At 50.2% G+C, this 25,984-nt stretch overlaps 1 protein-coding gene across 1 annotated transcript in view; it reads left to right on the forward strand.

Moving 5' to 3' along the window:
* The first annotated feature begins 246 nt into the window (after positions 1-246).
* EHD3 (EH domain containing 3) overlaps positions 247-25,984 on the forward strand; it is a 31,308-nt gene continuing 5,570 nt past the window's right edge. The window contains exons 1-4 of the mRNA XM_019735384.2: positions 247-1,160; positions 13,661-13,837; positions 17,801-17,898; positions 25,442-25,854. Coding sequence (XP_019590943.1) covers positions 937-1,160; positions 13,661-13,837; positions 17,801-17,898; positions 25,442-25,854 — 912 coding nt within the window. The 5' untranslated portion in view covers positions 247-936. The remainder of the gene's footprint in view (positions 1,161-13,660; positions 13,838-17,800; positions 17,899-25,441; positions 25,855-25,984) is intronic.

Raw genomic sequence — 25,984 nt, forward strand, 5'->3', positions numbered from 1 at the left:
ACCTGGTATTGGACTCTCTTCCCGTCCCTGCTCCCTCTCCCCCTCCCCGCCCCCCACAAATATTACCAAATATTAGAGTACCTGTCTTCCTAAGGAATTGAACTCAGTAACTAAAGAAAAGGCCTTTTAAAAGCGGAGTGATGAGCAGGTCAACTCTGTCTTCTCAGCTGTCCCTGAGAGGGCGCTGTTCCCAAATCAAACCTCCAGAGGCCATGACTGAAATACCAGCGCGTTCCCACAGGATTCAGCATCCCTCCCTTCCCAGGCAGCGGCCACAGATCCCCAGCAGAGCTCCTGCCCACAAACATGGCTGCGCCCTGTTCAGCTTCTCCTTGCTGGGACCCGCTGGCCGGGCCGGCCTTGCCAGTACTCGGGGACTTCCTCCACGACCGGCTTCCTGCACCGCTGGCATTTAAACCCGCGTCTGTGGCTGCGGGCTCCGGCTGCGGATGCTGAGCTGTCCTCGGAGTGGGCAGCGCCGCCGCCTCCTCTGAGCGACCCGGCTTGACAGGAGCAGAGCCCAAGCATCCCCTAATTGGATCCGGGCCAGAGCAGGAGAGGTCTGGGGGAAACGCCGGCAGCTAGCAGTTTAATTACAGGTTTGACTTTAATTTCCAAGATCGCAACCCTCTTGCCCAACCTAGATATTTTCCCTCCCTCCGGCCTTGGTTGCTGGATGAAGGAGGGGCTGGGCTTGGTCCCAGGAGCTTGGGAAGAGCACGTTTTCGGCCCCGCGACGTCGCCCCAGGGACCCACGAGCCGCGCGCCCTGGTCCCCATGGTACAGCTGAGCCTGGCGCTCGGGTGAGGCGGTGGCGCTGCTCCAGACTGGCTGGCCCGCCCTGCGGAGCATCTTCCCGAGGAGCCAAGGGCGCCGGGACGCGGGGCTCCGTGTCCTCCTGTTGGAGCTGCGCTCAAGGGGCGAGCGGCAGCCGCGATGTTCAGCTGGCTGGGTTCCGACGACCGGAGAAAGGAGCCGGAGGTCTTCCACACAGTGAGCGAGGGGCTCAAGAAACTCTACAAGACCAAGCTGCTGCCTCTGGAAGAGTATTACCGCTTCCACGAGTTTCATTCGCCTGCCCTGGAGGATGCCGATTTCGACAACAAGCCCATGATCCTGTTGGTGGGCCAGTACTCCACTGGGAAGACCACCTTCATCAGGTGAGCTGGTCCAGGGTCCAGACAGCCCACCCTGCCACCCAGCACTTAGGCCCTCGGTTCACTCTCTCCTGCCTGGGGACAGTCTTCATTTGAGGGCTCTGACGAAATCCGTGTGTGTGTGTGTGTGTGTGTGTGTGTGTGTGTGTGTGTGTGTGTGCGCTCGCGCATCCCCAAAGCTTATCCCACGATTTCATTGTTGGTCCGCCTTCCCATCCTATCTAGTGCCTCTCTCCTGCTTAGCCCTTGGCTCAAGTAGTCAGTTTGAAGTGTCAATTTTCGGAGCCATCCCTGTTCTTCCCATTTGATGGATAGTGAAACCAAGGCCCAGGAGACACAAGTGAGAAAATTCCTGGTCCAAGAGTACCTTATGATCCACAACTAAACAACGACTTGACTTGGAGCTGAGCTGTGCCCCCCACAACCAGATTGAAAAAAAAAAGGCAACGGCTTGGCATGGAGCTGATGGGTCCTGGGGGGGCGTAGTGTTCCCCAGTATTCCCCCCCCCAAAAAAAAAAGATTAACAAACTAATATAAAATAATATTGAATGTCAACTATAATTAAAAAAAAGACAGGGATGTAAAGTACAGCATTAGAAATATAGTCAATAATATTGTAACAACTATGGACAGTGTCAGATGGGTAATAGACTTACTGGGTTATCACTTTGTGAGATATATAAATGTCTAATCAGTACGATGTTTTGTATGCTTGAAACTAATATACTGTATGTCAATGGTAATTGAAAAAAAATTTTTTTAATTAAAAAAAGATTAAGAAAAAAAGAGTACCTTATGATGATGGGAGTGCCCTCACTTTTTAGGGGCGCGTCTTTCATGGCCAGGACCACTTCCCTTGTCTTTTAAAGGCTTCAGCTACTCAAATGGGGGCTTTACAGTTGCAGCTGAGGAGGTGGGCTGGGGACCCTGTGGTCCCCTGCCTGGTAGTGCCAGTTGTCTTTTTATCAGTTTCCTTCTCTGAGCAAAACTCCTACACATATCTTTTGAAGACTGGACTGAAGCAGTATCCAGAAACAACGTTTTTTTCTTTTCCCTTGTTTGATCTTAATGGCTCAGTAATAGTATTAAAGTCTTTTAGAAGTGGAAGGGATATTGATGGTTGTCTCCTGCAGCCCCTTGACTTGACAGGTGAGATAACTGAGGCATAGAAAGGTTAAATGTATTATCCATAGTCATATAACTGGGTAGGAAGCCAACCTGGGATGCTGGTCTTAGATGCACGGGAGGAGATGCTTGGCTGAATGCCTGTAACTTTGAGGATGAGTCATCCATTCCCTTGAATTATAGAGTCCTTGGGCTGGAGGGATCCTGAAGAAGTCACCCTGCATTCAGAGAGGTCCGCATATTGTGCACCAGAGTGATGAGAGTCCTTTCTATCTTTAGAAGCCAGGCTTCTCTCCAGTCCTCAGTCCACACAGCCTTCAAGGTGAGGCCATTTTGCTTGGCCTCATTTACAGCCATGGCCAAGCTGTTGAGGCTGCCTGTGCTCCTCCTTTGTGTTGAGAGTCAGGCTCCTACAGTGTAGTGATGGGTTTGGTGGTCCCCCAGAGCCTATAGTGCTCATCCTCTGCAGGTTTTAAAGCTGGGGTGCTCTTGTTTCCATTCATTGACTGAGCACCTGCAGCATTCAAAGCACTGTGCTTTGTTTGGCAAGAAAAGCAGCAAAGTTAACAGTCTGGTTACTGATTTTCTAACTACGAATTTTCTGTAAGGCTAAGCTTATAACACAAGCCCCACAAGCAGGGCATGCCTCACACTAACACTTTGTGTCTGAACAGAATGCCAGATCAAGTTCGCCCTTGTTGGGTGGACAGCCTTGGGCGCAGCAGCTTTGAGAGGCTGAATGATTTCTGAAGAAGTTTGGTACCCAGGTTGGGGAGTGGAAGGCGGTGGATGGGCGGGTTAGCGGTTGGATCTCTTATATTATTAGAAACACAAGGGCCCTTAGCTATGAATCTAATCCATTGCTTCTTAACTTTTTAAAAGATCAATATCTCCTTTGAAAATCTGATGAAAACTGTGGAACTATCTTTAGAAAAATACACATACATCCCTAATCTTGGGGGCCTGAGGGCTGCCTTGGATCTTAGGGTGAGAATCCTGATCTAATCCACCTCCTTTATTTTTATTAAACACCTATTGCTGCCAAAGACATTCCAGAGCTACCTGGGTTCTGTACAAGGTCTCCTTTGTAATCCATGTCGTCCTCTGCCTGGACTGGATTATACCCCATCTGAAGTTCAGGCCATTTACAGATCCTGCCCTTGCAGAGCTTTCCCTGGTCCCCTGGACATAACTACTAGGTTATTTAGAGCTTCTCCTTCCTGTCACATCAGCACTTACAACTATGTCTTGGCTCCTGGGTGCCTCGCTGGGGGTCTCAGCCACAGGAAGTTCCCATTATACCTTTGCAAATGGAGGGAAGGTGGGGAAAGGCAAGTGTCCCTGGGGGCAGGATTCCTGAGCTGCAGCCAGGCTTAAGTGCCTCTTGTTTGAGACACTCCTGGCTTTGCCTGAGTCATGCTGGCTGTTAACTTGGTCTAAGAAAGTGGCAGGGTTGAGTTGCCACAGATTATTGTTATCTGAGGGAAACAGGAAGGAGGGGAGAAGCAGATCCCTCCTCTTTCTTATCTTCCAAGTACAAGAGTTCTCTCTCTCCTCACTCATGTCAGTAACTGAATTTAGCTCATGCATCAAAAGCTGTCTCCCCGTGAGGGAGAGTGAACCAGCAGGGTAGGAGGGATCATAGCACAGGGAAGCCTTCCCAAACCAAATAACATGTTTTCCTTCTTTCTCAGTAAATCCACTGAACAGTTATTTTCTTTAAGTTGGAAAATGCAGAGAAGAATAAATTTGAGGAAGAAGAAAAAAATCACCCATTATCCTACAATTCAAGGGAAATGATTTTAAGTATCATATATATATAATATATATATACACATATATATATATTTATATATATACACATATATATATATATATATATATATATATATATATATTTCCAGTACTTTTAGCTATTTTATAACACAGTTGAGATCATGTCATAATGTAATTTTGTATGCTGACTTATTCCACTTACAGAATGAACATTTCCCATGTAAATTAAAAACTTTTTGTAAGCATTATTTTTAAGAGCCACGTTACATTTCGCTGTATGTATATGCAATTATTCATTTAACCAGTCTGGTTCTTTTGAATGTTTTAGGTTCTTTTTTTTTTTTTTTTTTTTTTTTTTTTGCTATTGCAGAATCACTCTGAATATCTCTGTGCATAACATTTTTACACAGATTAGACTGTTTTATCAGAAATTCCCAGAAGTGAAATCACTAAGCCAAAGGCTGTGCAGTTGTTTTGTTTGTTTTACTTTTTGATTTCGGTATTTAGAGCCACGTTTCTGAGTTGCTTTCCATTGGGATAAATTGGTACAACACCCCTTCCCCAAAGCAAAGAGGGCTCAGCCTGGGGCATCTAGGTGCTCAGGTGTATATCTCAGCATGCTTTTGCCTGTCCACCCTCTTCCATCCCTGCTTCTTGCCTTGAGTGTGGTGATTCTTCTCCATCCCCGGCTGAACCTATGAGGCGTCTTTCTCTCAGGGACGGACTTTGCTCTTCATTTCCCAGCCCTTGGCCTTTTGCCTCTGGAGTGCCCACCCACTTTCAGTTATATGTACTTGCCGTAGGGTCTATTTCTTTTCTCAGGAAGAACATGCAGAAAAGGACATTCTTCTAATAACTAATTAATGTGCTATGATCGCCGCCTGAAATAACTTCCCTGGCTTAAGGCCCAGCAACCCAGAGTAACAAAATAAACAATAAATTGGCCTGGTAGCTGCTCTGTCCAACACAGGCTGCCTCTTCAGAGTATAGTAGCTCTGTGTCCCTCTGGCCCTGGCAGCCTTTCCTCCTGCCTCTGCTGTTTCTCTCCCTTTACTTTTCCTCTCGCTGGCATGCAGCCTCGAATCCCTTCTCCCTTGCACCACTTGGCCCCCAGGTCACAGAGGTGAATAGCTGGTTTCTCCGGGTACTGAGGAAGGCCCAGTGCCCTCATGGGCCATAAGGGAGGTCGGGCTGGACCATGGCGGAGCTGAAGTAGAGGACTGGAGGGTTGGGGGACTTAGGGCTGCCAGACCCAAGCTACCTATATCCGCACAGGGAGGTCTGGGCTGATCTCAAGGGTCACTGAAGTATGAGCACATAGTAGGGCTGCTGGGTGGGGGTGGCGTGGGGGATGCTACTCAACTGGCCCTTTCAACTTCCCCCACTTCTTCAGGGGGCTGTTTGAATCCTCCCCAAAGGTGACTCAGCATTTGCCTGTGTCTGCGCCATCTCTCCTTGCTACCTCGGCATCCCCACCGCCCAGGCCTCAACGCAGGCATTACAGCATCACCATCTCTGGAAAGGTGATTGTCTATAAAGCTAAAGTCACCACCATTCCACGTAGACCCACTGACCTCTGCAAGGTCTATCCTGCCAGCCACAGTCCCTGCAATACCTCTGTCCTGCCCACCCGTAGGTCAGCAGACATCCTTTTCCTGGCAGGGCTCTGATCTGCTGGCCCCTTAGTGAGGCTGGGTCCACCTGCCTCAGGTCCAGCTTCAGATCTGCATGGAAAGTCAGGTGTGTGGAGGTCATTAGGAGAAGCATTGGCTGGGAGGAGAAGCACCTCTGGAGAAAGGGCTCCATTTCATTATCATTGACAGTGGGACCAGGCCATGGAAAGAACACAGCTGGCTCAGCAGAATCCTGGCGCCACCAGATACTGGCCAAGAGACCTTGATAGCAAGATCTAAACCTTCTGAACCTCAATTTTCTTATCTCTAACATGTGAATAGTAACAAGTACCTCAAAGGGTTACTTACTCTCAGGATTAGGAGGGGGAAGAACGAAAGTAGCTCCAGTTATGTGCCAGGCACTGTGCTTGGGGCTTTATCATTCCCTCTCCTCTTTCTAGCTGATTCTCTAAGAAGAGGCTTTGAGGCTGGCCCTCAGAAGGTGGGGGAAGCCCTTGTCTTGTGCCACGCACAGTTGGGATAAAGGGGGAGAGGAAGTGTATGCTGGGAGGACTGGAGGAGGAGCATGAGCGAGACTCTGTGGGCAGTGCTAGGGAGTGGACTGGGCAGCTGGCCTGTCACAAGGTTGGGCTCAGGCAAGGGGAGGCAAGTGGGAGGCTTGACAGTGTGCCTGTCCACGGGTATCCTTTGGGCTGGGATCGCTTCATCCGATGGCAGAGATGGCTGTACCAGGAACATTGGTGGATGCTCCCAGGAGCACAGAGCTGACTCAGACCTCAATTGCGCCATAGGGGGTCTCCTTACGACCTTACTTTGTGTCTCCAGGTACTTTACTGTGTCCCTAAACCCCTGTGGACTCCATTTTAAAGCCGAAGTACCTAAGAGACCAAATATTCAGACATAAAGCATGATACTGATGATACAAGGCAGAAAGTGATATGGTTTGAGAGTTTACTAAAGATATGAAAATTAGACCCATCAAAATTACAACTAATCTACAATAACCGTCATTTAAAATCAGGCTGAACTGAAGCCTTTCAACTAAGGACACACAGAAGAAGCCACGTCCAGACCAGTAGGAAGTTTAGAGACGCAGAACAGACTGGTCCCACACCCGCGTGTGACCTTTAAAGATTAGGAGGGCTATTTCGGCTGTGGGGGTCCCCCTTCACCCCCTAGAGAAGCAAGAGATCCCAGCCCCACCCCAGCCCAGTGTTCCAGTGCTAGGGAGAGAAGTCTTCATAAATTTTGGTTGTAAAAACCAGCAGACATTATGACTAAGTAAGACCGACGGCGGCTGCACTCACAGGTGCTCATTTTAAAGGGACCGCACGTGGACTTACCACCAACGGAATCACTCGCTCTGAGCTCCAGCGCTGGGGCAGCAGCAGGAAAGGCGGCAGGGACAAATGCTGGGGAATTGAGTTATGTGGCTTGGGACAGGGGCTGAAGAGGCGGCTTTCTCCTGAACGGAGGAACTGGCAAAAACCATGGTTTCATTGGTGAGCCCTCCCCCTTCCCAGCGTGCAAACACAGGCAGCCGCCATTTCTGAGTCTATGCCGTTAGTTCGCACGCCAAGGCGATTTGAGATCTGGCCCCGCCCAACTTCCGGGCACACCCAGGCTGCTTTCAGTGGCTTTCTCATGGAGACCATCTGCTTTGGCTCAAGCTGCAGACTTTTCTAGGGTCTCTCAAAGGGACCCAGACAAGCAGTATCTGGCTTGGCGTGTCCTGTACCTCTGGCTGAGCAGCGCTAAGCCGGCACTAGTGACTAGGGGCGGCCTTGGTTCACGGCTTGGCCTCTCAAGGCGCTTCCAAGCACAGCATGGTCAACAGACATCTGCAGATTTCTTTATGGCTCCCGCTGCTATAAAGGTGGGGCACAGGCTGTGGCTGAAATAGACCTACAGTGGATCCTCTCCAAGGTGGTCCTGAGGCTGGCGCCCCCAGTGGACAGATTCAAAATGAGCTGGAGCATCACCCAGCTGCCTCCAAGTACAACACACCCAAGGGGCGGGTTGTTGATCCTGCTCTGTAGGATCAACCCCTGCACAACAACTCTTCCACTGTAGTCAAGGCCAGTCCTCACAACCAGTGAGCCCAAGGGTCAGTCCCTCACACTGATGTGCAATTATCAACCAAGGCTCAACAACAAGAAAAGGACACACACAACCCACACAAGGGACACACCTGGAGCATGTGGCTCAGGTGACCAGAAAGACTGCGCCACTGAATCCCACAGTACACCTACTACATAAAGCCACTCTACTAAGACCCAGAGACATAGCAGCCCTACCTAATACATAGAAACAAACAGAGGGAGAAAGACAAAATATGGAGACAAAGAAACATGTCCCAAATAAAGGAAGAGAACAAAGCCCCAGAAAAAGAACTAAGTGAAATGGAGATCAGCAATCTATCAGATGCAGAGTTCCAAACACTGGTAATAAGAATGCTCAATGATCTCAGGGAGAACTTCAGCAGAGAGATAAAAACCATACAAAAGAACCAGTCAGAAATTAAGAGTACAATAATGGAAATGAAGAATATATGACAGGGAATCAACAGTAGATTAGATGAAGCAGAGGATCCAAACAGCGATGTAGAAGATAAGGTAGCAGAAAACACCCAACCAGAACAGTGAAAAGAAAAAAGAATCCAAAAAATTGAGGAGAGTTTAAGGGACCTCTGGGACAATAACAAGCGTACCAACATTCACACAATAGGGGTGCCAGAAGGAGAAGAGAGAGAGCAAGGAATTGAAAACCTATTTGAAGAAATAATGACAGAAAACTTCCCTAACCTGGTGAAGAAAATAGACATACAAGCCCAGGAAGCACAGAGAGTCCCAAACACGATAAACACAAAGAGGCCAACACCAAGACACATCATAAATAAAATGCCAAAGGTTAAATACAAAGAGAGAATCTTAAAAGCAGCAAGAGAAAAGCAGTTCGTTACCTACAAGGGAGCCCCCATAAGACTGTCAGCTGATTTCCCAACAAAAACTTTGCAGGCAAGAAGGGAGTGGCAGAAAATATTCCAAGTAATGAAAAGCAATGACATACAACCAAGATTGCTGTACCCAGCAAAGCTATCATTTAGAATAGAAGGACAAATAACGAGCTTCCCAGACAAGAAAAAGCTGAAGGAGTTCATCACCACCAAACCAGTATTACAAGGAATCTTAGAGGGACCTCTTTAAGATATGAGGGGGATAAAAGATGGGTGAAAGGTGACGGGATTAAGAAGTACACATTGGTTGTTATACAGTAGTTATGGGGATGTAGGATATAGCATAAGGAATATAGTCAAGAATATTGTAATAACTAGGTATGGTGCCAAATAGGCACTAGATCTATCAGGGTGATAGATGGGAATGAGTTTGGGGGCAGGGTGAAAAAGGTGAAGTATAGTCATGGGATGTGGAGTACAGCATAGGGAAGGTAGTCAATGGTATTGTAACAGCCATATAAGATGTGAGAGGGGTAGTAGCTTGGGGGGGTGGGTTATCACTTTATGAGGGGTTTAAATGTCTAAATCTTACATTGCTTTGTACACCTAAAACTAATAGAAAGATTTTTTAAAGATATGAAAATTAAGAGCTATTCAGATTTAAGTCAGGTTGGAGTGAGGTGGGAATTAATTAGTTAAAGCTTCATGGAGGAGGCATTGGGACTGGATTTGTACAGTAGGTGGAAATGCACTTAGTACTTACAGACATCAATGAGGTATCTGTTTTCTCTAATTCTTGTCTCTGTCAATATGAGCAAATGTCTGGTGCAGCCTTTGCTTTCCCCAAACTTATGGATATCATCACAAAACCTTTACTCTGTCCCTCTGAGTTAGTTAGAAACCAAATATTATCCCCATTTTATAGAGCTAAGCCAGTGGGCTATTGGTAGATTTGCCCAAGGTCAGATCTGTGATGGAACAGACACTCATGAAGGTGTATTCTCCCACTGAGCTGAAGCAGAGGGCCCAGCCCATGACAGCACTATTTGTACAGCCTGGTCCCTCTGCTCCCCTGTCCCAGGTGCTGTCCCAATGGCAGCCTGAGGTCTAGCCCCACCATTGCATAGATGGGTACCCTGGAGGCAGACTGGGTTAAGATTCTTGGCTCCATGCCTTACCCTGGGTGCTTAGGTCACCAGTAAAGCAGACCACATGCTTTGATTGCCAGACAAGCAGGACACACACACACACACACACACACACACACACACACACACACACACAACAAAACAAAAAGGAAATGTCATAAAATACTTTACTGAAGAAAAATACACAGAAAAGTAGACTGCATGGGGAAAATCAAAATTGTGTTGGACTTCCTTACACCTATTTTATGGTTTGAATATTTATTTATTTATTTATTTGCATTGGATGGCGGGGTCAGGGGCAGGGGGCACACCAAAATATTTTCAGCTCTTAATGCCACTAAATATTTTCATTTGGCCCTGACCTTAGGCAACCTGTATCTCAATTTACTCCACTGCAAATCTGAATGCTGCCATCTCACATACTTGTAGGACATTCAGTGGAATAATCCAGGTAAAGTTCCCAGAACAGGACCTGCCACACAGCAGCTGTGTCCCTCCTTATTCTTGTGGGTCCCCATCTCAGCCATTCCCACCCAGGCTCGAATTAACTTTTCTTTGTTTCTCCTGCTGTGGGAATGGTTTTGCCTAGCAACAGAGGAGATCTGTATCACTTCTCATTGAGAAGCAGTGATGAGATCCCTAATAGGTTGTCCTTTCTGGACACAGTGGTAGCTTTGTTAAGGGGGCACTTGGTGCTGTAAGCCATACGCAAATGTCCCTGGGAATTTACCCAGATCCGGTTCTTTGCTGGGTCTGACTGTCCCTAAACATGCTGGTGGCTTCTCCAGACCCTTGTGTGGTCAGCAAGTTTGGGGTCATGTGGGTTTAACCTAGAGGGTAGAACAGCAGGCCCTGCCTCCAGACCTTGCTCAGGCCAACTCAGGCTGCGGCTCTAGAATATCCCAGGAAGTGGCCCTGTTGTGCTGGGAAGCGTCATCCTTTGTTCATCTGCTGGTACAGTGCATCTCTGAGGGATGGAATCCGAGAAGCTTGGTCAGGAAGATACCTCATCATTGCCATTTGAACCTTTTCAGGCTGGGCATGATGTCCACCACCCCACTTCTGTCTCAGAATTCTCACTTGCCACGCACCTTGCAGGGACCTGGTTAGGGCTTCTCACCCAGGTGCTCACTGGGGCAGGTGCTTGCAGCACACAGGCAGAATGGATGGGGTTTCCCAGACATGATGTTGATTCTCATGAAACTCCTTCCCAGGGGAATCTGGCCCTACGATTTTTAAGTCCCAAGAATGTCCTTTTAGAGCTAGTGGGCCTGGGGCCAGCTCTGGTCACCCAATAGCAACAGTTTTGCGTGCCATACACCACTTATTGAGGCCTAGATGTGAACCCCAAAGACAGATGTATATGGAGATGAGTACCTCACTGGGTTTGTGGGCCCCAAAGCCTAACCTTTTCCCCAAGGGCTGGGCTCTGGCCAGCCTCCTGCCAGACCATATTCCTGTGTGGCCTTCTCCCATTCCTCATTCTAGTCCTATGTGGGGCTCAACCTTTTCATATTTCCTGGTCTTGGGAGATGTAAGGCAGGAAAGGACTTGGTAAGTGTAGTGGTTAGGAGCATAAATTATCAAATCCAAGTGCCAGGTTCAAACCCTAGTTCAGCTATTTACTGATTGCATAATCTGGGCTACATTGTTTAACCTCTGTCTCCTCTTTAAAATGGGATGCCAATCTAGGTGCCAGGTACTGGTTTAAGTGATTAAGATCTGTAACTAATTTAACCCTCAGAATACTCGATGATGTGGGTTTCATATTAGGCCCCTTTGATGATAAGGAGCATACTACTCTCCTCAGGGTAGATGTGAAGATGAAATGAGAATATCCATGGAAAGTCTAGAACAGTGCCTGGCATATCACTAGTGCTTGATAAACCAGAAATATTATCTCCCATGTTATAGAGGAAGGTACTGAGGTTCGCAGATACCCCGTACTTTCTGAAGGGCATATCCTTCATGATTAGAGAAGCCAGATTTGCTGGCCCCAGGCCGCTGAGATTCCCCGCCTCTCCCATGAGGCCCTGAAGGAAAAGGCACATTGAGAAAGCAGGAAGTGCTAAGTGTGCGGCTGTAGTGATGTATCCTCATCCATAGCCCAAGTGCCAGACTTCAAAATGGTCTTCTGATGGAGGAAATCCTGCCTTCACACCCAGATTGTTGGGCTGGGATCCTGGAGGGAGATGAAGGACTTCCCAAGACAACCGAAAGCCCTCCGGTGTGCGGGGCTGGCCTCCTGAGCAACAGTTCTCAATGGCAGCGGTTCCTCTGCCAGCTCCCTGGGGAGGAGCTCATAGCAAACTGAATAAAACTGCCCTGATGCATGGAGTCAACTGAGAGCTCAGAACACGTCTTAAAGGCACAAGTAGGATGCCCATGAACCAGAAGGAACCCCAGCAAGTCTCTGTGGCCAGAACTCTGTGGGCAGAGCAGGACCACTGTTCCAGGCCCACCTTGGGAAGGCATATGGGTGGGCAGAGAGCTTGCACTCCGAAACATGGCATCTCGTCCCAGAAGATCTGCCATGATCTTCTGTTGGGCTTTGATCAGCTCTCTTTGGCAGTGATTTCCTCAGGGTAGAAGAGAGTTGAAGAGCAAAAGATTTGGTGTTAGACTGATATGGACCTGGGTTCCAGCTCCACGGTTAGCTGTTTAACTTGGAGGAAACCATATAAGCCTCTGAACCTCAGTTTCCTCAATACCTACCTACAGGGCTGCTGTGAGGCCTGAAGGAGGTAATGTTCCCAAAGTGATTAGTGTAATGTCCGGCATGTGGAAATGCTATTGAGTGTCAGTGGTATCAGCAAAATGAGAAGGTTCTCAACCCTGGCTGCATGTTAGGTCAACAGGAGAGCACCTAAAAAGGACCAGTGACCAGGACCCCACCCCTGAGCGAATGGGTCAGAACCTCTGGGAGTGGGGCCCAGGCAGCTTAGCTAGAGCTCCACAATAGCTTGGATATGCAGCCAGGGCTGAGGACCAGTGGTCCAGGTCTCCAGGCTCCCATCCCAACTAAGTCTCTAGCTTAACCTCTCTTGTCCTGAGAGCTCCTTGACTTTTCCCTCTGAGCATGAATATGGGCCCTCAAGTTTTAAGAGGTTCTCAGTAAACAGTGAGCACTCACCCCATGGGCCTGTGTTTCTTGGTCACCACATCTCTTAGCTATTTGTCCATCATGACCTTGGAAGACAGCCCCGGGTCTTTCCTCTGGCCAGTCCCAACCCAAAGCCATTCTGGGTTCTTCCCCTGAATCCAGCCTAATGCTGTTTGTGCTCAAAGCTATTCTGAGCTCCTTCTAAAGGACTCGGTTGTCCTTACAGCTGGTCTCTTCATTCTCTGGCTCATCATATGCCTTTGCTCTTGACTTCTAAAAGGGGTTATGCAGAAGGACAGTGGCCTTGGACTCTCACTGCCCAGGCCAAGAGCACAGAAAGGGACCTGCCACCTAGAGAGTGGGACCAAAAGTCTAGGAGGTGGAGATCCACTTTTCAGCGTACCCATCACACTGGTTGTATTTTGTTTCATGTATGAGCTATTTTTATATTAAAGGACTGGCTAACCAGATAAGTAAATAATGCCCTATGGAAAGCAAGCAGAGGCCATGGATGATCTCGTACTAACGGTGCTTTTGTGCAGGTCCTTCAGCAGGCTACCTTCAGTTGTGAAGTCTACAGGGCTCTGCGTAGGAACCAATTTCAAGCTACGCTTTAGTTCTGAGCCCAAACCTTGCTTCTTTTTGGTCCCTACTGATTCAGGGAGGGAAAAAGATAAGAATCAAGAAAAACAGATTTGCTACACACATTGTTGATCTACCAGCAGAATCCCTGTGTTATGACGGTGCTTCCTTCTGCCAGGTACCTGCTGGAACAGGATTTCCCAGGCATGAGGATTGGGCCCGAGCCAACCACCGACTCCTTCATTGCGGTGATGCAGGGCGACGTGGAGGGGATCATCCCTGGGAACGCCCTGGTGGTCGATCCTAGGAAACCCTTCCGGAAACTCAACGCCTTTGGCAATGCCTTCTTGAACAGGTGAGTGAGGAAGGAACACACATCCTGACTGTTCTCTTTTCTTCTTCTTGGAGTATGAGAAGGGAAAGGATGGGGCAGAGTCTTGGGAGGCTCGGCACCTTTCCATACCTAGAGTCTGTCTTGATTGTCCCATTCTTGCTGGGAATGTAACTGAGTCAGTCATCATTGATTAGGGATGTGGGTGCTGTAATCGCTAGGCTGACTCCTCCTGAATAAGCAGCAGGAAAGGGTATGTAGCAAGTTGAATCATATCCCCCATAACTGCACCTCCTGCCAATGAAAGTGGAGAGAGCTGCTCTGTATAGTTCCCAGTTTTTGCCTGCGTTATGGCAGGAATTTGCATTCAACTGGAAGGAGACAGAAGAAGGTTCTTCTCTATTTCTGGACATTGTTTTTACTTGATGGAAAGAATACTGAGCTTAAGATGGAAGCCCCGAGTTTGAACACTGACTCTCCTACTAAACTCACTGTGTGGCCTCAGACAGGTCACCTCCCCTCCCCTGGGACAAGTCAAAGCTTGCAGACACCAGCGTCATTGTGATGATTTGAGTGAAGAAAGCCCTCGGGAATGCCTGGCAAGCTGAGCTGGGCCTTTCTGTTCCACTAAAATGCAGGCCAATCCCCTGATTGCACTTTTTATATAAATTCACACTGCAATTTTTGCATGCGTATTGCACTTAAAAATTTTAAAACTACTTTCCCTAATTAGAGTAAAGGTAAATACTATGGGCTTTGACTTCAGCAGACCTGGGTTGAAAGCCTACCAGTTAGCCCCAGGGATCTTAGACAAATTACCTAACTTCTCTGTGTCCTACTTCTGCCATCTGTGAAATAGGATAATAATAGTATCCTCCTCCAAGGCAAGAGGACTAATGTGGCCTTATGGAAAAGTTGGCATTTGCCATGGGTGTTCAGTGTTCAATGATGGGTGACGTGACACTGAAAGGGTAAAAAAAAAAGGAAATTCCAGGTAGAGTAAACATATATACACAAGCAGGTACCCTATGACTAGAACTTTGTAAAGTTTGTGCTTTTCTCCAGGAGTAACAGCTGAGGTCACGCATGTTTACACTGACTGTTGGCTGGGGATCTGTCAGGCACGTCCAACGCAAGGACAACAGGGAACGGGAGGCGAACCTCCTTCTGTGAGCTGCTAGCTTTTCTGCAGCCACGCACAGGAAGCTGCACCCCAGATATCTGGTTTCTTCTCAGTGCCACCCAGTGGTCTTATGTCACATCCCTCATCGGTTTCCCTCCCCCTCTATGGGAATTCTAAGTCCTCTCCAATCACCTCAGCCTCCTTGTCTTTCCACAGATGACCTTGCTTCCCTTTCTAGAGAAAATGGAAGCCAATGTCCATGGATTCCATCTAGTTGATTTTTCTAATCAGTCCATAAACCGAGTTCCTTTGCCTTTGTCTTCACTTCCTCCTACCCAGTCTACAGAGAGCTGTGGCTTTTCTTTTCCTCAGAAGGTCTAACTCCTGCCTTACCCTTTACTGTGCTCTAGGGCATCTTCTGAGGGACCTGCTCCATCAGTTATTCCTTCTCTTTCTGACAACTGTACTCACCTTTGGCTTCTCCTCTCCACATGGAAGTAGCTCCTCTTGAAAGCCCTGCAATGGGGCCTACTAACTCTTACCCTGTTGCTTTCCTTTCACAGCTAAGTTTCTTGGCTTCACCCCCTGAAGTCTTCCTGTGCCCCAATCTGTGGAACGTGGCTTCATTCTGTCACACCTGCTCGTGTGAAGGTCATTGTGACACCTTAGTGATCATAAGCAGGGGGCACCTTCCACCTTTACCTTACCCCACCTCCCTTTGGTATTTGTCTCTCAACCACTGTCCACTCTCAGCTCCTTGGCTCTCCGCCTGCCTCCCTGGCCAGGCCCTCTTCAGTCTCCTCTTGGTCCCGTGTTTCCCTGGCTCCTATGACTTGGTGTCGCCCTCAGTCAGGCCATCCTCAGTCCCCTCCCTGCCCTTCTCACTCCATACACTTGGCCTGACTGATGCCTCAGCCACAGCCCTGTCACCAAACACTAGCCTCATGCACACGATCACCTGGTCACCAAGTGAAGGGAACCCTGCTCAGGCTGGCTTCAGCAAAACATGGAAGGTACTTTAGGAAACTGGGGTGTGCCATGGAATGTAAAGACCAGAACGTGTCTGGGCTTCCGGCAAACGGAAACCATGGCTTCAACAGGACGTGGACCATGCCACTGTCTTTTCTACCCCCTTTATCCAGCACAGTGCCAGGCACATAGCAGGTGCTCCATAAATATTTGTTGAATTGAACTGGATATATTGACAACCATCGTATCTGATTACGTCACTTGTCTTGCTTAAAGCCTTCCAACGGGTTTCTACTGCCCTCGGTATAAAATTCAAAGTTTTTAATGTGACTTTACAGCCTTCGTGATCTGGGCCCCACCTCCCTGTCCAGCCTCATTTCTGGCCACTCCAGCCTTCCCATTCTTGCTTCAATGATGTATACATCCCAGGGATGGTGTCTCTCTCTCTCTCTCTCTCTCTCTCTCTCTCTCTCTCTCTCTCATTTCTATGCTGCCTTTGCGCACCCTTATATTAGTCACCTAGGCCTGCCATAAGAAATTACTTCAAACAGCAGACACGTTTTGTCTCATAGTTCTGGAGGCCAGAGTTTGAAATCAAGGTGTTGGCAGGGCCATGTACCTCGGAAGACTCTAGAGGAGGATCCTTTCTTGCTTCTCCCTGCTTCTGGTTGCCCCAGGCATTCCTTGGCTGGTGGCAGCAAACTTCCAGCCTCTGCTTCTATCTTCACATGGCTGTCTTCCCTCTGTGTGTGTCTGTCTTCACAGGGCATTCTCCTGTCTTATAAAGTGTTGAATTATAAAATTCTACACCGGAAATGTATATAATGTTATTAACCAATATTATCCCAATAGATTTAATTGGGAAAAAAAAAAAGATACCAGTCATATTAGATTAGGGGCCTACCCTACTCTAGTACGATCTCAACTAATCACATCTACAACAACCCTATTTCCAAATAAGGTTACATTCTGAGCTACAGAGGGTTAGGACTTCAACAGATCTCTTTGGGGGACATGATTCAACCCATAACAGTGTTCTTTCACAGTATGGAATGCTACCCTGTCTGCCTGGTAAATGCTGGTCATCTTTTGAAGACTTAGTTCAAGTTCTGCCTGCTCTGGGAAACTGTCCCCAAGACCCTTTTCCAAGTGTCCCTGGCCTCCTCACCTAACCTGCATCTCTGCAGCCTTCTCACTGGGTAGCAGAGGCACCTTTTCCTGCCTGTTCCTTGAGACTATGGGACCTCATAATACACCTGGGAGAGTAGGACACTTTTTAGCTTCTACCAAAAATGACATATAAGAGAGAATACTTGAAGTAAGGCGGATCTAAGTTAGGTTTACCAATTTGTATCCTGAGACTTCAGGATGTAGCCCTAGAAATATTTCCTCGAATAAAGTTTGCCGGCTATCCTAATAGCACAGTTTGGTATTTCGGTAGCCCTTTGAAACCCTCCCCCCCAAAAAAAAACAAAAAACCCATTCATCAAAGCCAGCTCCAGTGCCTCCTCCTCTGGGAAGCTGTTGCTAGAAGCCATCTCTCCGCCTTCGGTCTCCTGAGTCCTTCACCTGACCTCCCTCAGGGTGCTGGTCCCATCACACCTCATAATATGTTTGCCATGTGCTCCTCTCCCCACCAGACGGTGCACCTGAAGGTGTCCCTGATGGCAGCACTTCAAAAAGTAGGCCCATGGCTGCCTCAGGGTCACCCACGGAGCTCCTCAAAGTACAGATCCTGGGCCCCCTGCTAACCTGGGGTCTAGGCCTGCACTGCAAGGCGGCCAGGCTTCTCAACCTCTGCCCAGGGCAGGAGGGTGGGCTTGGCGCTGAAACAAGGGGTCATGAGAAGCAACAAGGGGGCAGCTGCTCACCGTGGTGTCCTCTCATCTGCTCAGGTTCGTGTGCGCCCAGCTGCCCAACCCCGTGCTGGAGAGCATCAGTATCATTGACACCCCGGGAATCCTCTCTGGCGAGAAGCAAAGGATCAGCCGAGGTAAGCGAGCTACCTGGTCCACTTGGCTCTGGCTCCGTGCTGCTTTCTTTCTGGTACCAGGAGAGAGGCCACCGGGCCTTGTTGTCCCGTAGCAAGCCGGCCCCGCCTCATATGCTGTGCGGGCTAGTCCTGGGCAAGGGCCAGCAGACAACTTTGGGTCCACTGTAGCTCCAGAGACTGCTGGCCTCAGTCTTCTCATCTGTAAAATGGAAACATCAAAATTTGCTTTACTTCCTTCATCGGGGTTATTCATTCTCCAAACGACAACTACCACGGGCCAGACCCCGATTGCTTCTGCAGTTCCTGCAGCCCCTGCCCCAGGAGTGTGCAGTTCTGCAAGGGAGTCAAGTACTTGCAGAGAACTTCAGCTCGACAGGGGAGATGCCAGTGTGCTCTGGGGCACAGGACTGGGGAGCTGGTATATGAAAGCACTTTGAAAACTCTTCACTCTGGACAGATCCAGGGTAATCGCTCATTAAGGAGGGGGTTCACCATGGGGTGTTTAGGAATCAGAACACTGGAGCTACACTGCCAGGGTTCAAAGCCTGCCTCTGCCACTTCTTGGCAGCTTAAGCTTGGGCAGGTTTCTTTGCTCTAGTTGGTTCATCTGTAAAATAGGGAGAAATAATTATATCTACCTTATAGGTTGTTTGAGGATTAAAAGAAATAATACAAATAAAAAGCCTTCTGGCCGGCACACAACAGTGCCCAGTAAACATAAGGTGTTATTGCTTGTCACCATCATTATCATTGGTTTTTTTCTAAAATGCTAGATCAACGCTGTAAAAAGCTAAGAACAATGGCTCTTGGCTCCCCACACCCAGCCACTGCTGCCACAGCGTGCTGTGTGCCCCCGGCACCCCCTTCCCTTTCTGTGCCCTGTGTTGCATCTCTGGCAAGGAAGGCAGATGAAGCCACACACACTCAATGCTGGACTGGGAGCTGGGCTGGAGCCAAACTAGCACTCGGAAGTCAGCATCCGGGAAGGGAAGGTTTGGCAAGAGTTCCCTGGGCAGCAGCTGGAAGTCTTGCCTCTCCTGAACCAACTGCCTGCTTCCTTCCCGCCTTGCCTCAGCCCCTGTGCTCTGCGGTCCTGCTGGGGCAAGCGCAAGGTCTATCCTGCATTGTCTGTCTGTCCTGCAATGTCTGTACCACCACAGCAGGTGGGGAGGAGGTCCAGAAACCCCCTGCACCAGGGCCACGGCCTGCAAGTGCCAGCATTTACTCAGCCCCAGGCCCCACACAGAGAGCCCAGGGCCACACAGGTGACAGGCCAGCGCTGAGGCTGGGTACCAATGAATGCTGCAGGTGGCCACCTGGGTGCAGGCCACTACTGCTGGAACCCAGCTGCTGTCCAGCGCTCCTGCGAGCTGCCTCAGATTCCTCTCTGAAGAGAGCAGCTCGACAGCACCAGGCTCAGCAGTTTTGGAGTCCACCATGGTGTGAATAGGTCAGCCAGCCCTGGCTGGCGGTGGAGCAGGAAAACAGCAGGAAAGAAAGGCCCCCCGAGGTAACAGCCTGCTCAAGGGCCTCAGGACTCCCAGTCCGTCCTTAAGAGAAGACAAAGCCTGTTCTTCAGGGACCTCGTTCTGGAGCAGGTGGGAGGGAGTGGTGGGAAACCCTGACCTTCCCCACATTTCACTGAGCAAGTGACACCTGGGAAGAAGAGGGGAAAGAAAGCAGCAAGTCAGGAGGGGGCCTTGGGAACTATGCTAACCGTCCATATAATCAGCAGCCTGACATCTACGTGAGTGGGATGTGATAGAGGTGCCCTGTAAAGGAGGCCTGGGAGCCTGTGCTTATTGTGGAGAGCAGCACAGTCGTGTGGGGGTTGGGGCAGCTGATCTGAAGCCATAGAACCCACCGCCTTGGAAAGAGAGGGGCGTCTCCCCACCCATCTGGTCTGTATGTCCTTCGTAAGCATTCTGGCTTGTTCAGGGCCCTGTGGAGGGGCAGCTTGGGTTGCTCTCTGTCTGGTTTCTATTAGTTTCCCTCAACACTCTTTCCCTCCTAACCAGTTCCCACCCTCACTCCCCCCACCCCTCAAGTACCAGCATCTGGCCTCATCCTGAGTTTAGACCTAAAGGGGATTTACTGTTCTATATGGGCAGCTGTGTCTCCTAAGAAAGGCTCAGGACAGCCAAACTTCTCAATCTGAACTCCCTAGCAGGTAGGCGGCACACGCACCTGCAAGGCCAGTGCAACCAGCCTGCCAGGTGGGTCCAGAGAGAACTCCAGCCTCGCGGTTTCCAAGAACGCTGGACTGGGAGTTCAGAGCATGGGCTTTTAGAACTTGTGTGGGTCTCAACAGGTCACATTTTCTCCTTGAGCCTTTGTGTCCCCAAGGATAACAAGGGGTAATGATACCCACCATATGACCTTGTGACGTCCATGGATGGTGATGGAAACAGACATCAGCTCTGGGTCTGGATTTCAGTGAGCTCCCTTCTTTCCCCTTTACCTGCCAGCCAGAGTCGTCTATTATACAACCTCAGGGTAATCTATGTGAATGGTCTCCCTTGCAGTTCTGCAGTGCACAGCCTGTGCAGCTGTATGTGGCAGTCCTGCTTCAGGAGCTCCTGCCTTCCTATTCCATTCTTTTCCTAGTCCTCTATCTTCTCATCTGCCTTCATCTTTGGCCCTGAGCAGCTGCCCTGTGCAAATTGGGTGCTTGGTTGTCTAGCCTGCCCTTCCTATCCTTTCCCATCGAACAAGACTAAGCCCCACCTCTAGGAGAAGTGATGGCCCATGAGTGGCTACCCAAGCCAGTTTGTTCTCTGCCCTTCTGAGTCTAGACTATAAATGCATCTTCTGGCAAAAGCAGGCTGTGATAAAAACAAGAGCCGGTGGTGGGCTGCCGGCACTGCATCAGCAGCCTGGGGCAGTGCTAACCTCAGCTCTCCAAGGAGACTGGGGGAATTGGGAAGGGGGATCAGACAGTCTCGGATATCAGCGGGAACACAAATAAAGTTTCCAGTATTCAGCCCTTCCTCCTCCTTCCTCACAATCAGCCATAGATTCTGGGGGCTCCAGCTTATACCTACACACAGAAATACCCCCACACACACACCTCCCTCCACATACCCTCCCACACACAAATGTGTGCACAGAACCAAATGCGCTTTATATGGCTTCTTGCCTGGGGCCCTCAGACCTCCATGTTTGATTGCAGCACAGATTTGGTGCTTCCTCCCTTCCTTCTGCCACCTAGGGCAGGACAGAACCCTCAACCCGGCTGAGGGGCGTACAGGGCATGAAATCCAGCCAACGTTCCTCTCTGGTCAAGCCTCATGCCTGGCACAGGGCTGTCTCACCAGAAAAAAAGGGCACCATTATCAAATCTGTACAGAGCCCCCTCTGGACCACTGGGCCCAGTATGTCACACTCTGGAAAGTGAGATGTTCCCAAGGGCTCCCCAGGCCTCAGGCTTCATGGGAAGGAACGCTCAGGCCTCAGGCCAGCACTGGGCAAAGTGTGGTCCTTGCTCAGGGTGTGGTCCCTCTGCCGGAGCCTGAGGGTGGGAGAGGGGGAACGGGGGACGTACGGAAACCTGAGCCTGGGAGGTCGCAGACCAGCACTTGTCTCTGATGAAGATGCAATGGGATGGGCAGCGGAAGGGCCAGGAGGCAGTTCCTGGAAGTGACAGGATATGCCCAGCCCAGGGCTCATTACTGGAAAGGAGCAAGGAAGCAGCCGAAGTGGGAGGGCTCCGGAAGCCTGAGTGTCCTCACACGTCGGAACCACATTTCCCGGCTATTTCTCAGCTAGAAATCCCCACAGGCCCCACCTTAGAAATGCAACCCCTTGGGCGTGGAGCTCACATCCCTCCCAGTGGACCCCTTCCTGTACAGGTGAGCTTAGCAAGGCCACAGCAGGTAAAAACCTTGCCTAGGTCCCAAAACTGGAGTGGGAACTCTGGCCTTCTGATTCCCAGTCCGGTGGCTTTTCAACACATTTTCATCGTCTGCCCAGGAAAAGGGCAGGGAGTAGGAATGAGGGCAGACTCCTCTATGTGTCTCCTCTTGGGGGGACCTTGGGTTCTAGTTCCAAATTTGCCACCACTTGGCTATGTGGGCTTGAGCAAGCCCCTTAACCTCTCTGTTCCATCTCTCTTCCCTGTAAGATTGTGTGCCTTATTTACCTCTTGGCCCGTGCAGAGTCATGAGGATCATAGGAGACCGTGTGGCTGAAAATACACAGAAATGTTCTGCCTTGTCCTTACATCTCACTTTAGGTCTTGAAGGAAGCCAGTGGGTGATTAAGGCGTTCCCTTGCTTATTGTGTTTGTCTCATTGATTTTCTCCTGCCTGGCATTACTTAGAAATGCTTTCTTTCCAGTCCACTTGAGCCTGGGGGGCAGTGGGAGAGCCTCAGGTCCCTGCAGGCTGCCCAGTCTCTGGGTCTGGCGCCGGCAGACCAGATCTCTATGAGCCAGCAGACTTGCTACAAGCAATTCCAGGAAGGCCAGCTTCACCATCAGTCTCCTGGGGCTCGAATCTCCCCCCCCCTCCACTGCCCTTGAGCTGCTGCAGGTACTCAAGAGCTCCTGTTGTGTGTCTGAGAGCCATTCCTGGGATCAGCAAGGGAAAGGGGACCTGTCACTGGTTGTCCTGTTCACCCCAGACATGAAGGCAGACCCTCCCTCTGCTATTGGATCCTGTTGCTATGACTCTACCACTGACCCTTTATCAGTCAGCCATTGTCATCCCCATTTTACAGCTGAGAAAATTGAGGTTCACAATTGCCCAAGGCCACACAGAAAATAAATGGGAGAGCTAGTCCCATGTCCTTTTCCTTAGCATGCCTTTCAGATGCTCCCATTCCTAGATGTGCATGAGCTGAGTTCAGGAAACAATGAAATACTAGTCCCGGAGGCTGCTAGGCTCTAAATAGCCAGGAGGAGGAGGCTGAGCTTCAGAGGAGACCCATGGAGTCCTTGCTTGCTTCTCAGGGCCCTTATAGCCACACCTGGGAGAAAGCACCTGTCTTTACTAACTCTGTCATTTGATAGCAGCCTGTTGGAGCATGCAGAATTTGCAAAAATAGGAACATGAATAGGGGCCCTCTGTGCTTCTAAAATCCTAGCAAGGGTTCCCAGAAGCCATCTGCTGTCCTCAGGCAGGAGCAGAGTTCACAGAGGCACCCGAGGCATTTAAGACAGTGGCCCCAGACTTCTTTCTTCCTGTGCAAGGGCTTCCTTGTGTCTAATCTCCACCTGTCCTGCTGTACTCTCCACCCTCACACTTCTAGTCTTAGAAGCAGGGAATTGTGTTCTGCCTTGAGAAAGGAAACTCAAAGATCTTCCAGTCCAACCCCCTGGCTTGACAGACCAAGAGACCAAGGACCAGAGAGGGGAGAGTGCTTGCCCAAGGACACACAGCAAATTAATGGCTGAGCAGGTGGGCTTTCCCAGGTCAATCCTCCTCAGGTAACCTCTTCAGAGCACACCCATCTCATGGAAACTGGCTCTTGGAAGGAGCTCTTTATAAAAGGGATGGAGCAATAGGAACAGCCAAGCTCACATTCAGTTTCACCTGCATCCTCTTCTTTGGATCCTCACAGCAACCCTGTGGCAGGGTCTGGTGGGTTCCAATTCAGAGACCAGGCAACAGGCCCAGATGTGACTTGTGTACTGTCTCCCGGGTGTAAAAAGCAGAATAGGACTCACATTTCAATTTTGTTCTACAAATACTGATCGAGCATTACTGTGTGCCAGACACTCTGCTGGCACAGGGGAAGTGGAGAAGACGGAGTGCAGCCCCTCCCTGCCCAGTTCCCGGTGCCCTGGGAGGACGACCCATCCTGACAATATCTGGTAGAGCAGAGGGGGCACACATTTCTCCTAGTCCACAAGAACACTAAGGAACACCTGACCCAGCTGCGGGGACAGGAACAGGCAAGGGTTCATCCTGTTCTGGCTGCACTAACCTGCTGCTGTCACTCTCTCCTGCATCCGGAGTTGGGGGCTAGGCAGGTCGCTGGGATCTGCCCCTACTCCCCTCCAAGCCTGCATAGCCTAGGCATCCTCTTGCATGGCTGGTACCATCAGGGATTGGAGAGAGGTTGGGGGTGGGAACTCTACAGCTTCTCTGGCCCCTTTGCTTTCCCCAGCCCTTGGATGGGTGGCTAGAGGGCTGGACTTGGAATTAGAAGGCCCGAGTTCTGGTCCTGGTTCTGACTCTACTGCGGCATGGCCCTGGGCACATCTCTCACCCTCCAGGAGCCTCCATTTCCTTGTCAGTAAAATGCCCAGTGCTGACTGCTCTGGCTGCCCAGCCAGTTATGAGTGGCTGACGTGGTGAGTGCTGAGGGCTTACATTTGCTCCACATTTGATGGAGAGAGCCATAGTATGCTCTTCCCAGCAGCCCTCCCCATGGCCTGCACGCCTCAGTTAAAACCCTGGTCAGGCCAGATTTTGGAATAGGTCTTGGCAGCATGCCAGACCAGGACCCCACTGCCTTCCCCAGCTACTAGCTGGGCCAGCTGCTGCTTCCAGGCACCACTGCAGTGAAGCTGGACCTGTTTTCTGGGCTGTGGGTTGGGGCAGGGCGATCAGGTTGTCCTGATTTTTGTGAGCCCTCTGGTCCCCATCCTGACCACAGCTCTGAGGGACTGCCTTTGGAAGGTGAGAGCAGCCGGGCTGTGCTGAAGCAAAGATTACAAATAGCCAGGAGCCATACCTGGGGAAGGGAGGGGAACCGGAGAACAGGTGCAGGCTGCAGGCCCACCTGGAGAGGGAATGCACTGGGCCTCCTGGGCTCTGTGGGAGCTACTGGCTGGGCTTTCCTGCTGAGGAGGAGTGGGGAGGAGAGGGCAAGGACACAGGCAGGTGGCCAGGTGCATGGCGGCTGGCCTTTTGGTACATCCAGTCCTGGGCCCATCCCTTGCCAACTATTTGACTCTTACCTCATCTCTGAACCTCAGTGTTCTCTTCTGAAAGGTGGGACTGATACTCCTCATCCTGCTTACCTCAGAGGGTGTTGAGGGTGAAATGAGGTCATGACATGAATATCTGACAGCCGGAGCAAGCATTGAACTTGAGGTTAGGTATCATGCCCCACCAGCTGCCTCCTACAAGCAGGGTGGTCTTGGCTGAGTCACTCTGTAACTATCTCTAGGTAGCACTGACAGTGCACCTACCTTGTTACTGGGCACAGCCTGACCCCCAAAGCACTTTTCTGGGCCCTGACCCTTAATGGAGAGGGCCCATTTCCTTGAATGAAAAGACTAAATGGGAGTAATGGTGTTAATAATAATTAGCATTTATTGAGCAGCTACTAAGTGCTATGTTCCATGTGTATGTAGTCCTCATAATTCTATTAGTTAGGTACTATTAGTATGCCCATTTATAGATGAAAAAGCACTATCTCAGAGACACAGAGTAACTTGCTCAAGGCCAAATAGTGAAAATGTGGAGGAGCTAGGATTCGAACCCAGGTCTGACTCCCAAGACTGTGTTATTTCTACTGCACCTGGTGGCTCTCCCCAAGCCCTTGTCCTGTGCCCCAAAGGCCCTTCCCCCAACTGTCCCTCTGCCGGCAGGGTACGACTTCGCAGCGGTCCTGGAGTGGTTTGCTGAGCGCGTGGACCGCATCATCCTGCTCTTCGACGCCCACAAGCTGGACATCTCAGATGAGTTCTCCGAGGTCATCAAGGCCCTCAAGAACCACGAGGACAAGATGCGCGTGGTGCTGAACAAGGCCGACCAGATCGAGACGCAGCAGCTGATGCGGGTGTACGGGGCCCTCATGTGGTCCCTGGGGAAGATCGTGAACACCCCCGAGGTGATCCGGGTCTACATCGGCTCCTTCTGGTCCCACCCCCTTCTCATCCCTGACAACCGGAAGCTCTTTGAGGCTGAGGAGCAGGACCTGTTCAGAGACATCCAGAGTCTGCCCCGAAACGCTGCCCTGCGCAAGCTCAATGACCTCATCAAGAGAGCCAGGCTGGCCAAGGTGAGGCTGCCCCCGGGGAGATGGGCAGTTTGGGTGGCACCAAGGGTTTGGGGTGGTGGGGTGAGCTGCAAAAGCTGAGGGTGGCTGCCTGCAACCCTGTGCCTGCCCACATGAGACCGTCCTGTAGCCA

Source organism: Rhinolophus sinicus, linkage group LG05, assembly GCF_036562045.2.
Source record: "Rhinolophus sinicus isolate RSC01 linkage group LG05, ASM3656204v1, whole genome shotgun sequence".
NCBI lineage: Eukaryota > Metazoa > Chordata > Mammalia > Chiroptera > Rhinolophidae > Rhinolophus > Rhinolophus sinicus.